Below are 23479 nucleotides of genomic sequence, written 5' to 3' on the forward strand. Positions count from 1 at the left end.
TTCTCACAGCAAACTATGTTTCCATCGTAACAGTCATTACAATTATATCATGACAAGTCCCGAATGTAAAGGTGTGCATCCGAACGTATCGAAATTATTTGGTGATATTTTGTATTTTGGTCAACAGGATTAAAATTTATGTTTCGAAGTCATGGGACTTGCTCAACGTATTTAAAGACTCTTTTTTTTTTTTTTTTTTATATAAATACCCCTTTTGGGACACTCAAGGTTTTTCTTTGCAAAGTTGAAGTTTCAATTCAAAATTTGAAATGTCTGAACATTTCACCAGGCTTTGTTGTTTTTTTTTTGTTTTTTTTTTTTTGCATATACAAGTATTAGTTTGTTTCTTGTTTTATTATTTTTCACATGTATTTTAGTATATTCGAACTTTTCCCATTTTACGTCGGGGGCATTAAAAGAAATGTCTATATAATTCCTTATCATGAAAAAATAATTTTGAAACTACACAATCTTTACAGCCACGATTTAAGGAACAATCCTTCGGAATAATATTGTTACACAAAGTTTCGGCGCAAATATCATTTAAATGATCGAAGACAGCAAATTTTTGAAGATTTTGAATATCTGAATGCATTTTTTCCCTAAATTCAATGCATTTCTGAAGATTGATAGTGTCTGAATCAGATGTAATATCAGAACGCGTTTTTCTTTTGGTAAATGCATAGCAAAACTTTTCCAAACGCCTTAATATTATCTGACAGAGATGTTTTTTTTCTTCAAAAATATGTTTTATTGTTGGGGGATTCTTTATGTATTCTTTTAATAATATTTCTTTTTTACCAGATGTTAACGGCAAAAGAGTAATCAAGGGAACTAAGGTTATAGCGGTAATCAAAAGAATGTAATCCAGGGACAAAGACCAGACATGGAAAACAGACATACACAACAAAGAACATAAAGTAACTAAATTCATACATACAAAGTAACAAAAGTAAGTGAGCAACTCGGACTCCACTAAAAACTGGGAGCATGGACCAGGTGCACCGGTAAGATTAAACTTATATTTAATCTTAATGATCAGTATTCTTTCAAATGGGTTAATTGGTGATGAATTTCATTTGTTATTTAGGTCAAAGTGAAGTAGTTGTCAGTTTGAGATATGGATTTTTACCAGATTACTTTATCAAATATCCAAGTTTAGTTAAAATGGAAGGTTTGCTATCAATTTGTAACGTTGAGGTTTACATACGACTTTGTATTTTTATAAAAAGAATAGCCGCATTATTTTGAAACCATGCATAATTATATTGTCTATTGTTATTGTGAATACTATATCATTATTTTATTACGTTGAATGCTATCAATTTGTAACGTTGAGGTTTACATACGACTTTGTATTTTTATAAAAAGAATAGCCGCATTATTTTGAAACCATGCATAATTATATTGTCTATTGTTATTGTGAATACTATATTATTATTTTATTACGTTGAATGTATTATTTTATGTGTATATATAACAATACTCTCATGTTACATAATCATTATGTCTGAGCTATATTATCTTGATAATCCAGACACTGACAGGCGAAGTTTTGAACGTTTTACAGGATTTTGGCAAGTGTAGTTTAAGAAGGGTTATGCTTAATAGATTTTCAGAAAAAAATAATTTGCGCCAGTTCTAAACATATTTTTTCTATTAAAAACTCTTATTGTTTACAATATTCATTATAGTTATGGTGAATGTGATTTTTTAACATGGTCGCAATAGCGTGCGTAACGTCAGTTTTACTTTCCGAACACACAACGGTTAAATAAACAAGGAAAGTAAGAGTTACATTTTTGTGTAAATCTATCCACTGCCTTTTGCGAATGCCCAACAGGTGGCGCTAATAATAATAATATTTCCGGTTAATGGCAAGGAAGATGAAAACAAAATTGTATTGACTTAAAGTATGGGTCCATATATATTAATTATCAGCTTTATCGATGTACACCTTTGCCGTGTATAAAGAGAAATATGAGATTCTCATTATGGCAACATTTAAAATTGATTTCTATTGAATGCATTTGGTACATCATCGAAGACAAGTAGTCTCATATGCGATTTATTTTGTTTTTTGTTTAATATCAGATCGTAAGAATAATTTTACGGACTTCTGTTTCGCCTGCCTTTGATTTGATAGAAATTAACTTCTGTTTGCTATTTTTATGAATGACCTTTGTCTTGCTCTAATATCATTAATGTAAAATTTTCTAATTTAATTATACGAGGGATGTTCAAATATAACCCTGACAGTGACAATCACAATCAGTTGAATCAAGATCACTCAGCCACAGGAAATTATACCTGTAGTTGGGGGTTGGATTATTCTTCAAGTGGAAAGTATTGTAAAGTACTACTGCCAACAGTTCATGTTTATTTTCATTGTTTTAAATTATCACAATTTTTTTTAAATGGCATCAATATTTTTGTGGCATTGTCAGAACAAAATCAATTGAAGTTGGATTCAGAAAATGAAAGTACTCACCAAAACCTTGATCAGCTAAGGATCTCTATAGAAACTCTTTGGATTAGTTGACTATGAAGGTATGGTAAAAAATGTGTAACCCGTACCCATACCAACTTTTCCCCTACCCAAATACTATCTTGACAATTTTTTCATTATTATTTGTTATTTCTAGCTGAAAGTTGGTACACATTTGCAAAATGACATGATGGTAAGGCTAGAATTAATGATTTGTAAAATGTTTGTCGAAAAATTGATTTTATTTGAATTTCTGTATTCAAAAGGTCTAAAATGTGTAACCTGAAATTCCCGTACGCAAAAATCAAAGTCCAGTATTTTTGTTATCTTTGCTAATTCGATGCGTATTTGACATAAGAACATTATAATATAATATTATCAAAATTTTCATTGACGATAAATTAAAATCGCATCAGACTCTTCTTATAAAACTTTGTTTTTCTTTCTGGATACGATCTTTTTTATGATTTGCTGGTACGAGGATTGACACTAGGTATGCAGTGTGGAAAACCATTTTTTTCCCCAACTTGCCATACTGGCTAGTGGAATATTGATCTTGCTAGCCAAATAGAAATTCAACCAGCCAATTTTTTTTGTTTTTTTTTGTCTGTACTATTGTCTGTTTTCTCTTGGATTTGACTATCTTCTGCCTTTCTTTTTTTTCTTCAACCATCTTTTCATTTGTTTCTAAATTTATCAAAAACTTTTCCATTTTTGAATATTTCCTCCTGTTGAAGTTTTTCAAGTACTTATGTACCAGTCCACATAAAATTCAGACACTACCAATGGTAAAGTGATTCATGGTCAAGAGAAACCCACCAAACAAATGATGCTTTTTAGTCTATGTATGCTATACTTTCACATAACAACAACCTTTTCTGTATTCAAATTTGCACTTTGAGAAAATCATACATTTATCTCCCACTATAAGCAACCAAATGAAGCTAAATCAAGAACGATAACTCTTGCAAAGTGCAAATTTCATGTACAGTCTATAGAATTTTTATCTCAAAATCGCAACAACCAAATGAAAAACTAATACTGGTTATGTGATCAGTTACTGTTTATGAACAAGAAATAAAACTGAATTTGGTGGGTTTTTGACTTGCATGAATCACCTGCTTGATTGACTGATACTTAAAGTACTCCATTTCTGAACTCATATTTTAAAAATAAAATTATATTTCAACAGATTCATCATTATGAAACTAGAAAATGTTTATCATTTGCTTCTTGTTCATTTTTATTTTGACAATAAACAACTAATTTGCAAGGTAACATTTCATAAATTACCCAGATAATTTTGTTTGACTACTAATACGAGATCAGGACTGTTGCGTAGGTTTTAGGATACAAGAACGCAATTATTCACAATGCAATTACCGTATGGGGGGTCCTCACTTCCACTTAAATCTAAAAATAGATTCGGGTGAAACTTCTCTAATCTAACGCAATGTTACTAAAATACACCCATATAGCTTTTAAATTTTGAAATAAAAACCACCATGTCATGCGGCGTTCCTGCCCGTAAATTAAGGTCTAAAAAAGGGGATACTTTTTCAAACATCATTTTTTCAGTAGCGGCCCTAAGCCTTAAGTGCTCCATAAAATACACATATATGGGCTGCTAGCTTTCAAATTCGATACTTTTGGTTCCTTACTGTTCGTACAATTTTTTCATGAAAATATCTTTTTTATTACCCACCAATCGTGAACGTTTCTGTATTTTCCACTGGGCTGCATGTTGGGAGTAAAGATCTGGCTGAATACCGAGGAGACATAATCACGCTATTGTAACCTTTAGGTCATCCCGTTTACCGGAAATTAAAATGGCAGATCGTAAACAATGCTTTACAAGTCAATAAAATTGTGCAAAATTCTCTTGAATTCAAGGTCAACTTCTTAATATGTAGGGAACATAATTTTAATGTATGATGTTAAGGGCTATTTAACTAAATAAGCTGTTGGCTGGTCATCTTTCCTTGGAACTTGCCAATCAAATGACAGTCGCCAAATTGACGAGTGTAAGCTAATGGGAACTCGCCAAATTACACATCTACTCGTATTTGGCGAGCTGGCTAGCAGTGGTTTCCCACACTGGTATGGTGCAGAAATCACTTCTTTTTTAAAACAAAATCAAGTCTTTCAAAACTTTATCCAAAGTCTGAAGGTGAAGTTTTAACCTCTTAACGATTTTAGAAAAACGTACAAATATGACAGAATAGTGATAAATAGTCAAGAATAGTTGGATACAGTAAATTCCAGTTACACATTTTAGACCTTTTGACTTCCGAAAACCGATCAAGCAAGAAATATCAGAAAAATATGTATCATTTCAGGGGTCGTGCTGGGTTTCGCCAATGTCGCAATTTGCGATTTTTTATTTTATCTGGCAACAAAAATAGCCAGTTCGCGATTTTCTAGGCATCTAGGTTTTGTATATTAAAACTGACAGGAAGTCTATCAGCAATGGATATTCTCTCTAACTAAACAATTGTGTTGACACCTGGTCAGAGTTAACTGACCATGACCAATTTACGACTGAAGGCAATTAAAGGTAGTTAGACCAGGCGACCATGACATAATATCCTTATGGGAGGTGTCAATCAAATGTAAATATATTATTGAGCCAATCAAAACAACTCTTATCATCTAGTCAAAGGTAAACACAATAAAGGCCATGTGCACGTGGCTACATACAAGCTTCACAGCCCCGTTTAACCATGTAATACATTCAGAAACAGACTTACCTAATAACAGAATGAATTAAATCCAATTAAAAATGATTATCCCATCTGGAAGTGTCTAAACACTTCGATATGAAAGAATTGATAAAAGAAAATGGATGACATATGTTTACACTTTTGCCATGTGACTTTTTTGGCGGGAAAATCGGTAAACAAATAGAATGGGGATTCCCAAAATCTAATTAAAGAAATGCTATTCAGATATCAAGATAATTAAACAGGGACACAATTAATGGTCCATGGTACAAAATGCAGTTTGCTGGAAATTTTATCACTTGAAAAAAAAGAATGAAGTTTGTTAATAATATTTAAAAAAAATCAAATTATATTGTAAGATAAATTGGACCATTAAGGACAAGGTAAACAAATATGTTTTAAAATCAGAGACTAGATGAGAATAGTAATATAAAGTCCTTGATAAAAGTAAAATAAGAAGTAAAATACCTGTTTCTGGAGTAGTACTTTATTATTTTATGCATATGAAAGTAATAGACTAGAGCTAAAAACCTGCTTTGTACATGCATCAAGAGTGAATCTTGGGTGCATGCATGTCATGAATGGAGAGGTTTTTTGATAATTTTATCAGTGGCCTTAATACTGTCATATTTAAAAAAAAAAGTAAATTTTTTGGGCACCCTTCGGCATTTAATTTCTGAAAATTGGCGACAACAAATGGCAGCTGGCGATTTTTCTGGCGACAGAATTTTGGAAGCCAGAGCAACCCCTGCATTTTCTTGATGAGAAATGAATTGAAAGGAACTTTTTCACATCTCATGCAATTTTCAGTTCTTAACATACTGTAAGAATGAATATTTTAGCAAAACATTAATTGGGTACGGGGAAAAGTTGATACGGCTTCGGGTTACACATTTTAGACCCTACTGACTATGAAGTCATTGTTAATAAAAATTTGCTAATGATGGTTGACTTCCAGGTCAAACACCCCAATGGGGTATTCTAGTAATATGGTGGATAATTCAATCGTGTAACCTGCACAATGCAGTAAACTTCACATGTACAATGTATACATTCTGGCTGAAATTGTTCAAGCAGGAGTTAGGTTCTGGATTCATGTTCAGTTTACATACTATATTAGTTATGGTATAATTATTAAGAATAAAGTAATAGTCAAAGGTCCTGCTACTAGCCACAAAAAAATAGGGTACATTGTACTAGTATACCAGTACATGTTTGTAAAAATGTAGGTATATTCATTTCTGGCTGAACTGAACTGAAGTTGACGAACTGGGATTTGCATTTAGAAAGCTAGTGTAGCTGAGGAAAATCCATTGAGTGTTCGTGTTGCTGGCCAAAAAATCATAGTGCAGTTGCAAGCTTGACAAGACAGCATGTTTTGGTGATCAGAAAAAAAAGGATGGTAGAAATATTTATGGAATAGTTTTTGTTTACACATCATACATTGAATGTACAGTACTTGTATCAGTACCTAACCAAGTTAATGATGTCACAAGCTAATCGGAAGCTCTCTTTAAAAGTCAATAAAGTCTGCTTACAATCTTTCTTCAGATAGAAGAGTTCCGCAAGATGGCTATCCAGTGTTCTCCCCATAATTTTTAAATAGCACAGTGCTTACTGGCATAGCACAGCTCTTATGGCCTTCCTCCAAAATTATAGCTCAGTGCCCATAGTGCATTCTAACTAAAAGGAATTACTGATAGCACTGTGATAAGAAATCGTAGCACCGTAAAAGTACAGTACTATAATGACCTGGGGAGAACACTGCTATTAACATTCCTTTCAAAGATTTTGAAATTTACATAGCTTTGTGCATTTTACAAAAGCACATTTTGCATTAAGGTTATTTATTTTTGTTTACATGGATATGATTTATCATACAGTAAGAGCCTAACTTAATGTAAAGGTAGTCTTTTCCTTTTAATTCTGGAGAAAATAATTTTTTTTTCAATTTGGTTAAAAATAAACATTAGTTAGTGTTAACAAGTACTATCTTTAAAGAAAGATGGGCAACACAGTAAAATATATTCGTTTTACTTATAATTATCTACACTTTATTCAGGAAATAACACAGCATGCAATTTCAGTTTTCGATACTGTTTTTTTCGAACGCCATTAAGGTATCAGTATCTGACCAATTGGGAAACAAAATTGTGATCAGCTGACTTAACGTTTCCATGGAAGCATGTCTTCAAGGTCAAAGGGTAAAAAGCGAAACTATACCAACTGGGGGGAATGTGGTTATTTTTTGCCTATTGTATCAAATACATGTACATGTAGTTCACACAATAACGTAAATTTGAATGTTGTCATCAATTTTTTTATTGAACTTAATTGAGATCCCTTTCAGTTCTTGTACATAATTATTCTGATTTTTCATGTTTAAGGTATAAGACTTTCAGTCATACAAAATTAGGTTGATTTTCAATTTTGGACGATTACTCAAAAAGACTTGTGTTTATAAAAAAATATTTCTTTTTTTTCATATTAGTGTAAACTCTCACTTTCATAAATTTTCAATAAAATGTGATATGAAGTTAAATTCGGATTTTTTTTTCTTATATAATGTTTTTGATCTTAACTCATGCAGCCATTTACATGGAACTTTGGGAAGTTGCTTATTTTTATTGATACAAGATCCCTTTCAAATGTTGCAAGTTTCTGATTTTGTTTTCAAGTTATGGGTCTTTATACAAATGTGTATGTACAATGTATAAAATTGGGGCTTCCCATATTTGCACAATAACTTGAAAATACTTGCAGCAATTTTCATGAAACCATGAGAATTGTTTATTTAAGCTCTTTTTTCTAACTTTCCATCTATACTTTTTCTAATTATATATAAGACTTAAAATCATATATCAAAGACTGAAGTCTTCAAAGTTGCTAATTGTTAAATATTCTATGCCACTGATTTTGGCTTGCTTTCAACATCTGAAATGGTACGAATGTGATATGCTCTAAAATCTGATGGCTTCCACTAGAATCTTGGTTCCCTTGATATGATTACTCTTTCTTAACCAGAATGTTTTTCAGTTAGAACAACTGGTTACCAGGAAGTGTGGGTAATGTTTTTGTTCCTTGAGTTTTTCTCAGATTTTTGGCAATCTTTGGGTCGCTTATGATATTGACCAGGGAACCAGATTAAACAAGTGAGGGGTTTTTTAGTGTCCTTGACTACCCTATCGGGTCTGGCATGGATGGAGATTAAACAACTGGCATTAGCTACAATTATATATCAGGGCCTGATAATGTATATGACCATTATAATCAGTTGTAATGAGCCCCTGTGTCTGAATCAGAAAATGTGTAATGTTCGGTGCTAAGTTTACTGCTAACCGATCATTTCATCTTTCAATGTAAACTTCCTGTTCTCATACAAAAAAACCACACGTTCATGTAGAATACATGTGTATAATGTTCAAGAGGTACATTTTGATCTTGTATGAAGCTTAATGATAAACACACCACCAGTCAGCAGCTTAATGTTGAGTAGTAATATATAATTATGCAAATCATATGTGAATGTAAAGTCATTTTATCATTTTAAGCTCTCTTATAATTTTTATAAATTAAATATTTTATTTTTTTGAGTTATCAGGCTTTATTCTTAAGGAAGGGTGACTTCCTTATTGGTATATCATGTGAGACCTTGCATATCAAACATACTGTAGTTGGTCTAATTGAGCAGTTCTCTCAATGTTTTTAGTATAAGAATAAGAATATACAGGATCTTCACAGTTTTCAGTTCTTAATAATTACCAGGGATTGTGCTAGGATTCACCTAGTTGCAGTTTGTCATTTTTTATTTGATAACCAGTTGGCAATTTTCTTGGTGTCAAGGTTTTGTATATTAAATTGGCAGGAAGTTTGTCAGTATTTGGTATCCACCTTTATTTAATTGTCCTTCACAGATTCTTTTATTTAATTTTTGATTTAAAGAAATTTGTTATCTGGAAATTTATGAATTATAAAATTACATTTTTATAAATGCCTCAGTTATAAAGTTTCACATGAAGTATTTGTAACTTGATCAAACAATAAAACCATATAAATCTTGATTTTGAAGATTGCCTGTTTAAACATAATAGAAATTTCCCTTTAAGAGATTATATTTAGAATACAGACTTACTTGTTTATACATGTACATAATGACTGCTTTACTGAGTTTGCACATTTTTGCATAGAAAATATTTACCAATACATTTTGTTTACAAAAGATTACATTATTGTATACTACTGTACAAGTGCATTGTACGTGTAAATGTACATGTAAATGTCTTTGTGTTGACTTTTTTTAATTAGTAATAAGGGAAGAAATTCTTAGCTAACAAGGAAGTTAACTGTTTCCCTGCTTGTGATACAATTATGTAAGTATGGGAAAATTATTTTCAGATAACAATGAAGTCATACAAGGTATGCAGCAGCTATCTTTATCATTTAAATGTCTTAACTAACAGTTGTTGTGAGTTTATTGTTTAGAACATTTTACTTACATTTATCAGACCATTCAGTTCTACTATTCTATTTTTTTTTATATTTCTCTGTCTACTTTTTAAAAGATTTTTACTATTGTACAAACCGCTTGTACTTTGTACTATTGTACTGGGAAAGTTTCATACCATGTTCAAGTACTTTGAACTGTTTGTCATATGAAGCTGTATTATTATGATAATGACTCATCTAGATAAAAAAAATTAAACCTGAAATATTGTGTAAATAGCAATGTTTGTGTGAAGTTTCTTTTTCTGATAAAGTAATGGGGAACTGACTGTTGTGCAGGAATGTCAATTATTTTACCTCCAAGCTATGGGGTGGGTTTGGTTATATTAACCCCCATGACCATTTAGGCCAAAGAAAATTAATATTTGGATTTTCATCCCCTCTTGGGCGGGAATTTCAAAATTAAGATTTTATTCATGTCAGTTTCTTGTAATGTGGTACTATAACACACAAGTCTTTTATTTTTTGGTGACTAAAATTATGTTTCTTCTCTGAAATTGACGTGGCTATGGATTTAGAACATATCTATACTAAAAACAGCTGAAATTAGGCTAACAAATATCTTGAAAGGAATAAAAAGTAAAATCCTCCCAGCCACCTCATATTTTTATGTAGGCTTCACCCTGTCTGTCTCTCCGTCCTTCTGTATGTCTGCAACTATTTCCTTGGCGGCTCGCAGCATTGTTTTGAAACTGTGGGATGTAATATAACCACATGGAGATGTGCTTTTTGTTTGGAATGTTTAAGCAAAAATTGTAAAAATGACAGCTGGTAGACTTAGGCACTTTTCCGCAAAACTTGGTTTAATGTGTTGTCCGCAACTCCTACTTGTAGGATTGTTATGAAACTTGTTGGCATGTTAAATTACCATATTGAAATGTACATGTTGTCAGGACTTTATGTTTGGGCAAAAATTGTAGAAATGATGGCTGTTGGACTTAGGTGTTTTCAGCATATCTTGGGTGTCATGCATTGTCCTCAACTTCTCCTTAACAACTTGCAGGATTGTAATGAAACTCAAAGGAGTGTTTGATTACCATAGAGAGTGTGCTTATTGTCAGGAATTAATGTTTAAAATAAATTTACAGTCATATTTTGTTATTGTGTTGTCAACAACAAAAATAATAGTACTGATTTCTGTTTGGTTGGTGAGTTGGGTGTTAAAGAATGGCAGCAATATTATGTGTCAAAAGTGCTAGTCTGTCCCCCATAAAAATTGTGTACAATATGAATCTTGTGTCCACACTAGTCTTTAAATGTACAGTGTTCAGCAGGCTGCAGGGGTATTAGTCCTGTATGGGGAAATGTCTAGTTTGTGATGGTTGGATGAAAATCTACCATTTGACTTTACTTGGCTTACATCCATGGTATTGCTTATTTTTGATAAGCTTATGTTACGTTTTTGTATTCCCTTTGATTGAAATATTCTTGGGTTTGCAACCATCAGGATCAAAATACCTTATATCAATTGTCTATGCCTTGAACTTTCCTACTACATGTACAGCTGTATTTGTAAACTCTACACAAAAATGAAGTCCAAATTCAATTCCTTTTATATCATTCAATACCTCTTTTATAACCAGTATATATGTTGCTGGCAATTATTAAGCTCAATAATATTCTATTATTTCTGCAAAATAAAATTAAGATCTTGTCTTCAAATCAACTGTAGAATTTATGGGCTCCTTTTTGGCCTTGAAATTTTTAGTAATAAAATTCATTCAGGGAATTAGGTTCTTGCAGTAATGTGTCAAGAAACATTTAATGTGTTAAGCATGTTCCTTTTAACACAGTTATTAGTCAAAGTCTTCCAAACATTAATATTTCAGGATTAAGAAACAGGAAGTGAAGGGGAGTTATTTTAATCAAGTAAAAATTGGGAAAATTCAAATTTATAAAAAGTGTCTATTTTTGGAAAATCTTATGTTCATCAAGGAAATCCTCAAGCTGAAATTGTTTTATTTGATTGTAATAAAAGTATAGAATAAATACTGAGTTAAAATAGTTTTGGAATGTTAATGCAAATTAATTTTTGGAAGGTTTATAAATTTGCGAAAAAGGTGAAAAGGAACAAAATTTGTAAATGTGTGTGAAGTTGGATATCTGTTTAACTATTGATTACAGTTTATACTTTAGGAATCAGTAGCAAAGATTGACATTTAGTTTCTACATATTAGAAAAAAAACAGTTCTAAATAATATGGGAAATATATGATTTAATATCACACCTTGTAATCTTTGAAAGTTTGTTCATGCTACAATATTCACCAGAATCAAAATCCTTCAGTGCTAACAGCTCTCTGATTTGCCTGTAATACTTGTCAAGATTCAGTCAGTTAACGATGATTGAATATTAGCATCATATGTCTGTTACATTTACAAGTGTACTTCACCTTGAGAGAGAAATAATAATTAATTGGAAAGAGTGAATGACCAAAATATGATCATGAGTGCTAAAGAAGGCCTAGATGTGAAGAGTGTGTGGAACTTGTTCCACACATGAGTTAAATCTTAATGTGTTCTTGGCACGAGTGATCATATTTTGGTTTTTTCACGATAACCACTTGATTGATTGTCCTATTTATTGTGTAGATTTCATCTTGTATTCATTGCTATGTTCAACATGAATACATTCTTTAAACAGGGGATTGATATTCTTGTTGTGATGTTTTATTACCAAATTTATTTGACTATGTAAATTATTAAAAAAAAATGTTAACACTGGGAATATTTGACTGTTGTCTTTAAAATAACAAATTGTCTTCATCCGTTCTCATCTTTCCATTGACCCCCTCACATTCAGACAGTGTATAATAATAAGATCCTATGATTAAGGATTAAAATGAGCAAAATTGTTTTTTGTGGCAACAATTGATTTTGCATACAATAATGATGTATGTTTTTTTTAATGAAAACTTAAGATTTTAAATGTATTTACATGTTTATAATATTCAGGTTCAATGTACACAGAAAAAATGAAAGCCTTGCTGTTGATGGAACAAGTGCCTGGATGACACTTAGTATTAACTTAAGCCAGAAGATCATTTGATAGAATGGGAGATACAGGTACATTTTGTATAATGTTGGTCTAAACATCACACTGATATTCTCTCAGAATGACCTTAAAACTAAAAAAGAACCATTTAATACATGATACGTACATGTAAACATATTTAGATAAGAAGAACATATAATTAATAATTCCAAAAAAGCTTGTAACTACATGTACATGTAACTTTAAATTAATAACTATAAGAACAGGACTGTGAAAATTATTATTGGAAATCACTATGCATTCAAACCAGCTAGTTTTCTCATGAGACATTTTCTTCTCAAAACGTTTTGTATGTATTTGATAAGACAGATAAGTTTTAGTATTTGTATGTTTCACAATGTAGAATATTAATTATATAATGTCTTATTCCTCAGATGTGACAACACAAACCAGTATAAAACCAGACTCTGATGGAAATTCTGGTGGAGGTATTTATAGTACCTGATCAATATCACTTAATATGTCTATAAAATCTGCATTTTATTGGCAACTCTATAGTTTTTCCACTGTTTTTACAGCCTGATAGTTTCTATCTCAGGCTACTGCCCTTATGATAAAAAATAAATGAAATATCCAATGACAACATTATGTAGTTCCAGATAACAGAGTAGTGTCAGTTTTCATTGTCTCTACAGAACACCACATTCAGCTGGCACACTGGTATTTTCTGTCTGGACTTAGAAATTGCCATTTTTCTGTATGTGTCTGTAACTCTCTGCTCTCATTCACCACAAGAATGTGGTCTGTTGTAAAAAGAAAAGATGACACAATAGAACAATAATTTATAGAGACAATAATAACATTTAATAAAATATATGTTCCTTCAATAAGGTCTTATGCTGTTATAGTAATTATACACATGGTGTTGACTCTTCCTTGGATGTCATGGTAATTTCAATTTCAGTGTATTTCAAATAATGATGATGGATTGCAAATAATATCAAAAATAAAACATGAAGAAAATAAATTAAAAACTTTCTGAATTTCCAAAAACATCCTGTATTTCAGTATTTTCTTGTCCTACCTCTGTATAAATTTATAAAAGTAGAGAAAAGTATTATAGAGGATATTTATATAGATGCCCTGTCATATGGTTACATGTTATCTTGTTTTTTAGATGGTGTAGACATTAAACCTAGGGACAATCCAGAATTCGAGCAGTCATTACAAATAGTATTGGGAACTGTTTGTGGCGTCTTTGGTCTTCTTGGTCTTATTTTAGTGCTATCATTTCTATATAAACTTTATAGGAGACGAAGATCGCCGCTTCATACTCGAGGTAAAACAGTTTTGTATCAAAATGTGTGCTTATTTTATCTTCAATATTATAAAGAACACAAGGTTTTTTTTTAATAAAATCCATTCAAAAATTGGCTTTTGAATTTAAAAAAAAAATTATGCTTATATTCTTTCAGCAGACATTTAAAAATTGCTTATTAATAAGTTTGGTATGAAGAAATATTTAGTGAATGTGTGACATAGTATTATTAGTGTATCTCTTTGGAAAAACTAAAATGAAGAATCTGTTGGACCTAGAGCAGACTGGTCCGTATAATCTGTATCTCTTGGAGTGCTTAACATATTACTGATCTCTGATTATATTAATGCTGACAAGTTCACAAATTGTAGAAGAATATTTTATTAAGAAGCTATGTATTATAGTATTAATGTATGGCCTTTTCCATATTGGCCCTGTAATATGCCTGAGGTATTAATGGCCATTACAGCCATCTGATGCCATTATTAATACCAAGGGCATGTTACTGGGCCAACATGAAAAAGGCCATGCATTGAAACTTTATTTCAGGACATAGTTAGAGTCTATTATTAATACATATTATTTCACCATAGTTTAAAATAACTTCATATCTTGATAAATCAAATATTTATGAAAATAAATCTTGAAGGTTTTGTTGTTTTTCCAATAATCCCCTCCAAAAAAGTTGTTAATTTATAGTACAAGATCTAAAATATCTAATAATTCAATATACTCAGTCCCAGTACCATCTTTCAGCAACTTTAAATCTCCTAATCTAATTAATTGAATTATTAGGTCACACTTAATTAAAGTTGTCACTTATTGAAATGTATGCCATTTTGATTTAGTTCATAATGGTCCCGTATTGATCCCCGTTAAAAAATTTGTAATGCATGGCTGTGATTTTGTAATGACCGGCTGTAGGAATTTCCAGTTGGTAATGACCAGTTGTCAAAATTTCCGATTCATATTGTAGTAAGTTGGTTTATAAATGTCAATAAATACAAATTTCTTCTATGTCAATTACCTTATTTTACACCCATACTTTGGTGGACTTATTATGGTTTACTGGTGTGTCTGTCACTCAGTAATGTTTTGAGGGATATTGTTTGGTTCAGTGCAGGCCTTTTGAAAAATTCCCTTTCACTTCTATGTTTGCCTAATTTTGATGAGTTAATGTGATTTCAAACACCTTGAAAAGGTATGTGTCTATCATGTGCATTTAATAGCCTACAATGTAGCTGTTCATTTATCTTTTAATATTAGTTAAGTCAAAGTCTTGAAACTTTTGCAGGTCAAAGAGATTCAGATATCAACAGTTCTATCTCCATAGGTATGTTATTGAGACTGATTATTTAGTTGAACAGACTTCATCAGTTGTGTTATTGTATAATTAACACCTATTAATGGATTGGCAATGTTTGGTTGTTGTTTTGTGACTTTTTTCTGAAAGAGGTAAACCAAAGAAATCAATAGGATAACAAATCAGTTGTTTTTATCAACACAACATTAAATAGAATATTACTGGTAAAAATAAGCAAAGATCAGACTTTTCCAACTGTTTGTAGTTTAGTATAGTTCATTTTGTGTAACTAGTTGTTGTTTTTGCCTTATGAAAGGGCTAGAAACTTTACATTCTTAGATTTGCTTAGAGTATTCTGATTATAAAATATATAGAAAATTGTACCTAATGGTTTAAAGATTTATGTCTTAAAACTACTAACTTGCTTCAGCTAATGAAATATTCAAAATATTAAAAAATTATTAGCCCTTTCAGTGAGTGGGGGGTACATTGAAATCACCTTGTTCCTCCGTCATTCCATCCATCTGAATATTGTCACAATTCATCTCCCAATGGATGGACTGATTTTAAATTTGGTGTGTGGCTTCACTTATGTTGAGCATATATTGTGAGCAATTTGGGTTTCCATCCAAAATCAACTTCCTGTTTTGATTGTCATAGCCATTTTTCCCTATATGGACTAATAGTGAATATTTATTGTCACAAAAATCTTGGCTCCAAATTGATGAACCGATTTCAAAATAGATGTATGGCTTCATATAGATGAGACATACTTTTTTATCGATTGGCTTTCAATGGTTGGATTGATTTCAAATTTGGTTTGTAGCTTTATATAGATAGGGCAAATGTTGTAAGTGACTTTGGTTGCTTTCCAATATCAACTTCCTGTACAGGTGTGGGTATGCCTAGTACAACAATGTGTCCAACTTCGTGTTTTCTTTTGATATAGATTTCAAATGAGCAGTGTTACTACATATGATGGAAGTGATTCTACTTAACTAGAAATCTGTGTACTATTTTCCAGATTTAGAGCAGAAACAAGTGCCAACTATATTGATGCTTTATTCCTATGATTGTCCAGCTCATGAAAAGGTTGTATCTACTTTTGCTGGATTTCTGATAGAAGCCTGTCATTGTAATGTTCATTTAGATATCTTTGAAGATCAGTTGATTTATGAAAGAGGACTTGATGAATGGTTGGTAGAAAAATTGCAAGAGGCAGATTTTATTTTAGTTGTTTGTTCCGTTGGAGCTAGGTTACGTTGTACAAAAAAGCGTGCAAGATTTAAATCTGATCCAAACAGAGCAATTCCTGATTATTTTGCTATAGCAGTTGACTATGTAGCAGAGAAAATGCGTGTTGAGAGGTCTAAAGGTCTACCTATGTCTCGATTTATTGTTGTGTATATGGAATACTCATCTTCAAGTGATATACCACATCAGCTTGATACTGGAGTCAAATTCAGTCTGATGAAGGAAATGAATGCTTTATTCAGCCACATCCATGGCTTTCCTTCTGATGTGAACAAGTTTAGTCCAGTGTGGCGTGATATGGTTGATCAAAACTGTGATTTCTCTGAACTGGCATCAGAGCTTAAACTTGCATTAGAATCTGCCAAAGAATATTTTAAATCAAATCCAAATTGGATTGAGGACAGTATGGAATATATTCCTGCTCCATCAAAATCTAAATCTCGGCATGGAAGGAAAAGTTCATTGGAACCTCTCTTGAAGGATAATAAGATAAATATGCCATTAGATGATCCTGATCAGATTGATACCACCGTAGACATACACAATCAGACACTACCTCGAACACTCAAGCAAGAGGATCTCAATATGACTCCTCTTTTTCAACGTCAAAACTCCTTGCCATCTTCTCTTAGTAGTCATCAGACCCACTCTTCCCCAACCCCACCAGCTACAACATCAAAAAGTTTTGAGAATTTTCAGACCAACACTAAATTTCAGGACTTAGATTTTCAGCCATGTATGTTCTGTGGTATGGAGGATCATGGTGACAGGAGAGCTCCTTGTAAAGGGAGAAAACAAATCCATAGTCACATTGAAGATACAGATCAGGATGACCTTGACTTATCCTCTGGAAAATTAAAAAGTAAATCAATGCCAACAATGTGTCCAAACTTATCATCAAGCTCTCAAACAGTTTTACATGCAGATGTTCATAAAGAATGGGGCTTTCATGATTGTCGTCTTTCTGTGAGTTCTGAATCACAAGAGTCCTGCTCTGATAAAGACATATCATTGGATGATTTAGAAAGAGATCTACAATCAATCAGAATGCTCTCTAGTTATGATGCTTTAAAAGAAGTCACTAAAGGGCAAAGAAAGACATTCCCAAAAGCACTTTCAGTGTCAGTAGATCTGTATGGGGCTAATCCAAAGAGTGAACTTATAGACATATCAGCTCATACTGCAGCTTTATCACTTCAGAACAAGACTGTTGTTGGAATCCCAGAGTCTCCCCGGGAAAGTCGCAATGATCAAATTATTCAGCTTCAAGAAATTCGATTATAGTCCATACACATACTTAGTAAATGTTTCCAAATTTTTTGAATGTTAGATTTGACCAAGTTGTGGCCTCTGTAGGCTCTGATATACATGTATTGTCATGCATTTTTCCTTGTTTGTAATAGTGGATATCACGATAGAATATTTCCTGTGTGTAGGTGTCATTGCCCTGAATATAGTAATGAATTGATGAAAACACAATCAATATATTGAAGTTGACATAAAGCTTAAGCATCACTGTTTCAGTTTTTTTAGCAGATACACTATGTATGTATAATTAAACAAATAATCCATGATACTGCTCTATGACTGCCATGATCTATCTAGACTATACCAGTGTTCCAGCTAGAAAATTAGGGTCTTACAGCATAATTAAAGAAAATAGTACTTCAACATGTTTTAGAAGTCAAAATTACAAAGTAAATATAATCAATAAGGAGTGGTGATCTGATATGTCTGTATTCATCTAGTTTTCTTTGATGTCTTCCACAAATATTGTTCTCTAGACCTGGATAAATAGGACATCTCAAATTGAGATTCTCAATTGTTGAAATAATATTAATACAGCCAAAGTGTAACATTTTTATTTTATGAAGTGTAGGGACTGAATGTCACTATTGAAGCCATTTCAGTTATGCATTATTTTCAGTATTGTCATTGTTAACTATTTATAGATATTTAGGTACTTCTTATAATACCTCAGTATCTCAGGTGATACAACTAAAAACCCAATGTATACTTAAACAGAATGCAGGTCATTCTTTGATGTAAACAGATATTGTGTGTATGTTTGTTATAATCAGAAAGTCTGTATTGATTCATGTATGTCTACATTCAAAAGTCATTTGTAGTTTATAGTATATTAAGACAATAGTAAGACTGTACAATGTGTTAGAAATGTTCTGCTGCACACAGTCAACATGTCGACTGAAACTTTTAACTGAATTTTTTCCATAGCATTTGAGTTAAATTTTACCATTCATTTTTTATTTTGGCCACTTCATAAATAATAAAATAATATTAAAGAGTATTTTTTTTAAATACCTTTATTTTGAAGATATAGTGTTAGTATGATTTGTCTCCCTTTTAAACTCACATTTTGGTCATTTAGGAGTACACTTGCACTCTAACAGCCAAGCTATCACATTTTTCTGTCAACAATGTGCCATGCTTTCTTGAAACATACATTACTTCCTTTTGAAAATAAGTACTAATATCAGCATGTTAGATGCACACTAGAACTAGTATGCTTATAACCATCTCAAATTGATCTACATCTTTAATATTTTTCAATCCGGTTTTTGATTTTTTTAGTAATTGTTGAGATGTTATGATATGTTGTTCATGGTACTGTTTGTTATGATTAGTATTATTGGTATCTTTATTGTGTATCATTATCTTGGTTTTGTTGATTTTCCTTATGTTGTGTTTTCCCCCCAAATAGTCATGCAATCTGTCATTGTATGTCTAATTATAACCAGAATCAAAATATCTCCAGTTATAACTCATGCATTCAGTATCATTTTTTTTAATCTTTTAATGTTGAAAACCTGATAAGTTCTTGTTTGATGAATCAAGTAAGAGTAAGGGACTATGGGGCATTTGGATTGGTTTTCTTAAATGTGTATGATTCACTAAGATGTTTGCAATTAGTTTCTAACTGTAATAATTATCAGGTATATAAATAGTGTATTTTATAGTCGAAGGTGCTTAGACTAAGACAACAGGGAAAAGAAAAAATGTGTTCTCTGTCACTCAGTTTTCAATTTCAATTGAAGCATCTTGTAGTTTCATTATTTTTTTTCTTCTTTTGTGTCTTCCTATCCTTCAACCAATTTCACAAATAGTAAGTTGTGAGCTCACAAAGCTATTTTGTAGTGAGATGTCAACTTACGACCAACTTTACACCTATAATTGACTTTTGGCTCAAATTTCACTAACCCAACTACGTATTGATAGTCTTGGGCATAGGGCTAAAGGCACAGACTACACATGACAGTTGTTAATTTCTGCACAGACTTGATTAAACTCTATTAAATCTTAATGGAAATGTGCTGAATATGTCACAATTTTTTTTTCACATGCATGAGTTTGAACATACTTTCATCGACCAAATGTCTCGTCATGTTATATCAAAAACACATTCATTTTATATAGGATAGATGAAGATCTCATTGTTAATACCATTGCTTAGATTTGTGCATTTTGTATGAGAAATGTTTTGTACCAGGTCAATATTCAGGACAAAGTCTGTATTTGTGGCTTAATTTCCCTTATCAGATTAATGTTTTAATGTAAAGGGTTTTCTTGGAGTAATGGTGGTTTTGTCCCCTTATTTGCCATTTCTTCCTACATCCATGTTCCATAATGTAGGAGCTGTTACACAGTGCTTATTGACTATAATGTTTTATTCTTGAGTATCAGTTTTAATGATAATTTGCTTCACTTGATGACAAATTAGAATTTTACAATTATATTAATAATTTTTTAGGGTACAAATTTTCATGTACATGTATGAGCTTGTTAATCATGAATTGAGATTTTTAGTGTAATGTAAATTTTACATTGAAACATTTGCAGAATTTTGTCAAACTTCAAAAAATTATTAAAGCATATACAATGATGATGTTCATGTGATAGATTTGGTGTTCCCTTGATTAAATAACAGTCACCTAATAAACTTCTTTGGATAGTAGACTGGACAACTGAAAAGGATGTTTAAGTTTCTTCCCAATATTCAATAGATAATGATAGAAAATTTTAATTTCCTTCTCAGTTGCCCAGTTAACTACCTAAGGAATTCAATAGGTGATTGATATTTAATCAATAGAAGACCCAACTCTATCTCCTGAAAAAAATTGTATGCACTGTAATGCCTTTGAATTAAAGTTCACCATAGTAGGTATACATGAGTGGATTGTATATTTGTATTTTTTCAGAAATAATTTATGCCGCCTAATTGATCATGGGTGGATTTTCATATATGTACTTAATCCCAAGTTAAATTGTGGTGTTAACAATTTAGAATTTACAATCATAAAATCCCTGTTTTATGAAACACATTTATGACTAATATCTTGATAGGATAAAAACTGTTTCTCGCCTTGTAGTTTCAAGGTCTGAAATATACAAAGTTTTGGACCCTTCAAAGAATGAAATGAATTCTTTCAACCACAAAAAAATTGCAGTCATATAATTTTAGAGCATAGTTGTTGTTGTTGTCATCTGGGGACACTATGTTTCTGTACGATAACTTAAGTTGTGATTGACCAATTGTTCTGAAATTTAGATATTATTTTACTAACCACTAAAGGAAGGTTTCTTTTATATTTGGACTTTGTGGCCATACCATTTTAGAAAGGGGCAAATAGGGTAAAAATGGGTGTTAAAATCCATGTAGATTGTTTTTTTTTATTCTTTGTCAGATTTAAAAAAAATTTTTCAATTGGATTAGTCATAAAAATTTTCAATCAGATTTTAGATATTTCTTAGGGTTTTTGAGTTACACGGAGTCAAACAAGCGACACCAAAAAAAACCCCAAACAAACAGAACTTTTTTATTTTGGGTCCAATATCAAATATATTTTTTTTATTGTATTAATCGTAAAAATCCATACCATCTTTTTCAATTAGATTTCAGATATCTCTTATGGTCTTAAGTTATTAACGGGTCAAAGGGACCACATCAGAAAATCTTATATTATATCCACACTTGACCCAACTGTTCAGGGTTCGACAATGCAGTGCATATCATGATAGGCTCAGTTAAGCTTTTTATTTTTATGATGATTTTAAAAACTAGAATAACTGTGATCTTTTACTCAACTTAAGTTCCCAAAGTATTTTTGAATCCGTAAATAAAAAAAAATGATCATCACCTATCAGGTGTGTTCATTCTTAATTATACATTTTGTGTTGGATGTGAAAGAAAAGTATATTACTGGACAAGCACTGATATGATAAAGGGATATTATGTCTGTCAAAATTGTGTTGTCACATTATCATTTATGATTATCTATTACCATTGCTACTATTCAGTGGTGTATCCGTCAACACATGGGGCTGGCTGACTGGTGTAACTAGGGCCTCCTAGTGTGATTTCTTGTTTTTCCTTTATAATCAATGAAACTTTTCAAGCATAAGTAAGGGGCTAGGATTTGTCTATGCTATTTATACAAGTTATTTGTCAATAGCAAATTTCTGCTATTTATATATGAATTATTTTTGGAGACCGTTGGCTGGAAACACTAGTACTGTTCTACCAGTTATTGGATTCAGAGGGTGTACATATATATACATACAAGTGTAATATCAAGTTTTGACAATCCTAACATTTTCATCATCTTACATCATATAAGTATGCTATTTATTGGGCTTGATTTGAAGATAGGAGACACATTAGACTAATTATTTCAGGAAATAATTGTACTTTTATATTTGTATTTTTATTATGATCAACCAGAAACTTTTTGGAATTACTAAAATTTCATGAATTTCATGTATTTTATCATTTTTTGTTCTAGTACATGTAATGAGCTATTCCAATGAAGTAAGCAATGGTTTGACTATATTGATAGTAGGAATATGATATTTATTTATTTTATATACATGTATAGGGGCTTGTGCAAAAAAAGCTACAATGTGGTTGTACTAATAATTATTCAAACTTACAATGTAATTCATAAATAATGCACTGTTGTTTTCTGCCTGAAAGTGAGTGATATATTCTGTAAATTCAGGAATTATTGTGATTTTGTTATTTCAACTGAAAATGTGATTTTAATAAATATTTAGGATCAAGACTGTTTAAAAATTCCATAATTTGGGTTTGCACTGGAGTCAGTCACATTTTTCACAATAATAAAAGCATTGCAATAATTTCAGAATTTGTTACTTGTAATAATGAGTGTTTAGTGTGTATATTAATATCTGAATTGTAAATTCATAAATAAACATATCATGATGTGAATATTTTGTACAATGCTGTATGATTTATTGGGAGTTGTTCAGTCTTAGTTGGAAGTAAAGATGTATATTTCCTCGCATATTTATACTGCCACATAAAAATTGTATTCATATCATGGTATCATGCTGTTGCCATTGTCTTCATCCATAGACTAATTTTGTGTCTGGACAATAACTTGATTAGAAGCTGGGATTGATTTTGGTGGCTGTAACCTTAATAGTTCAGTGAGTAAAAATGAATGAATCTCTCTGGAATTAAAGCACAATGTGACTTGAGCTGTTTAGAATTAAGAGGCCATAAACCAGAATTTCATTTGTATCTGAACAATAACTATCACTTAGGTAAATGTGTATGTTTTTCTTTGAAATTTAATCATAATGTTCCATACATGAAAAGTAATTCTAGGATCAAATGGGGGGTTGTGGCCTGAAATCTTCAGGAGTAAGAAGCCAAAAAGGACCAGAAACAAGAAACAAGCATTTTCCAGATGTCAGGAATAAAAATTGAGAAAAAGAAAACTAATCTCTTTGATATTGCACTACAATGTGTCATATATTCCCCCTCTCCCACAAAAAAAAAGAAACACTGGGATGGATTTTCGGGGTTGTAAGTTAAACTGTCTATGAAATATGGGCAAAAAACAAAACAAAAA

At 31.5% G+C, this 23479-nt stretch overlaps 1 protein-coding gene across 4 annotated transcripts; it reads left to right on the plus strand.

The window, feature by feature from the left end:
- Positions 1-1844: 1844 nt before the first annotated feature.
- Positions 1845-23479, plus strand: LOC148627126 (uncharacterized). Of its 4 annotated transcripts, none has more exons than XM_088567924.1 (7): positions 1860-1913; positions 9607-9627; positions 12669-12779; positions 13143-13196; positions 13886-14047; positions 15321-15359; positions 16354-23479. In XM_088567924.1, exons 3-7 carry the CDS (start codon positions 12767-12769, stop codon positions 17865-17867), a joined length of 1782 nt encoding a protein of 593 aa, XP_088424050.1. In that variant the 5' UTR covers positions 1860-1913; positions 9607-9627; positions 12669-12766; the 3' UTR covers positions 17868-23479. The 4 variants fall into 4 exon arrangements, with proteins under 4 accessions (XP_088424041.1, XP_088424050.1, XP_088424059.1 ...); XM_088567933.1 differs by lacking the exon at positions 9607-9627 and adding an exon at positions 6441-6613 and having other exon boundaries at positions 1875-1913; XM_088567915.1 differs by lacking the exon at positions 9607-9627 and having other exon boundaries at positions 1845-1913.

Source organism: Perna viridis, chromosome 1 (genome assembly GCF_037379345.1).
Source record: "Perna viridis isolate PV_CMFRI_1.1 ecotype Kerala chromosome 1, ASM3737934v1, whole genome shotgun sequence".
NCBI classification, from domain to species: Eukaryota; Metazoa; Mollusca; class Bivalvia; order Mytilida; family Mytilidae; genus Perna; species Perna viridis.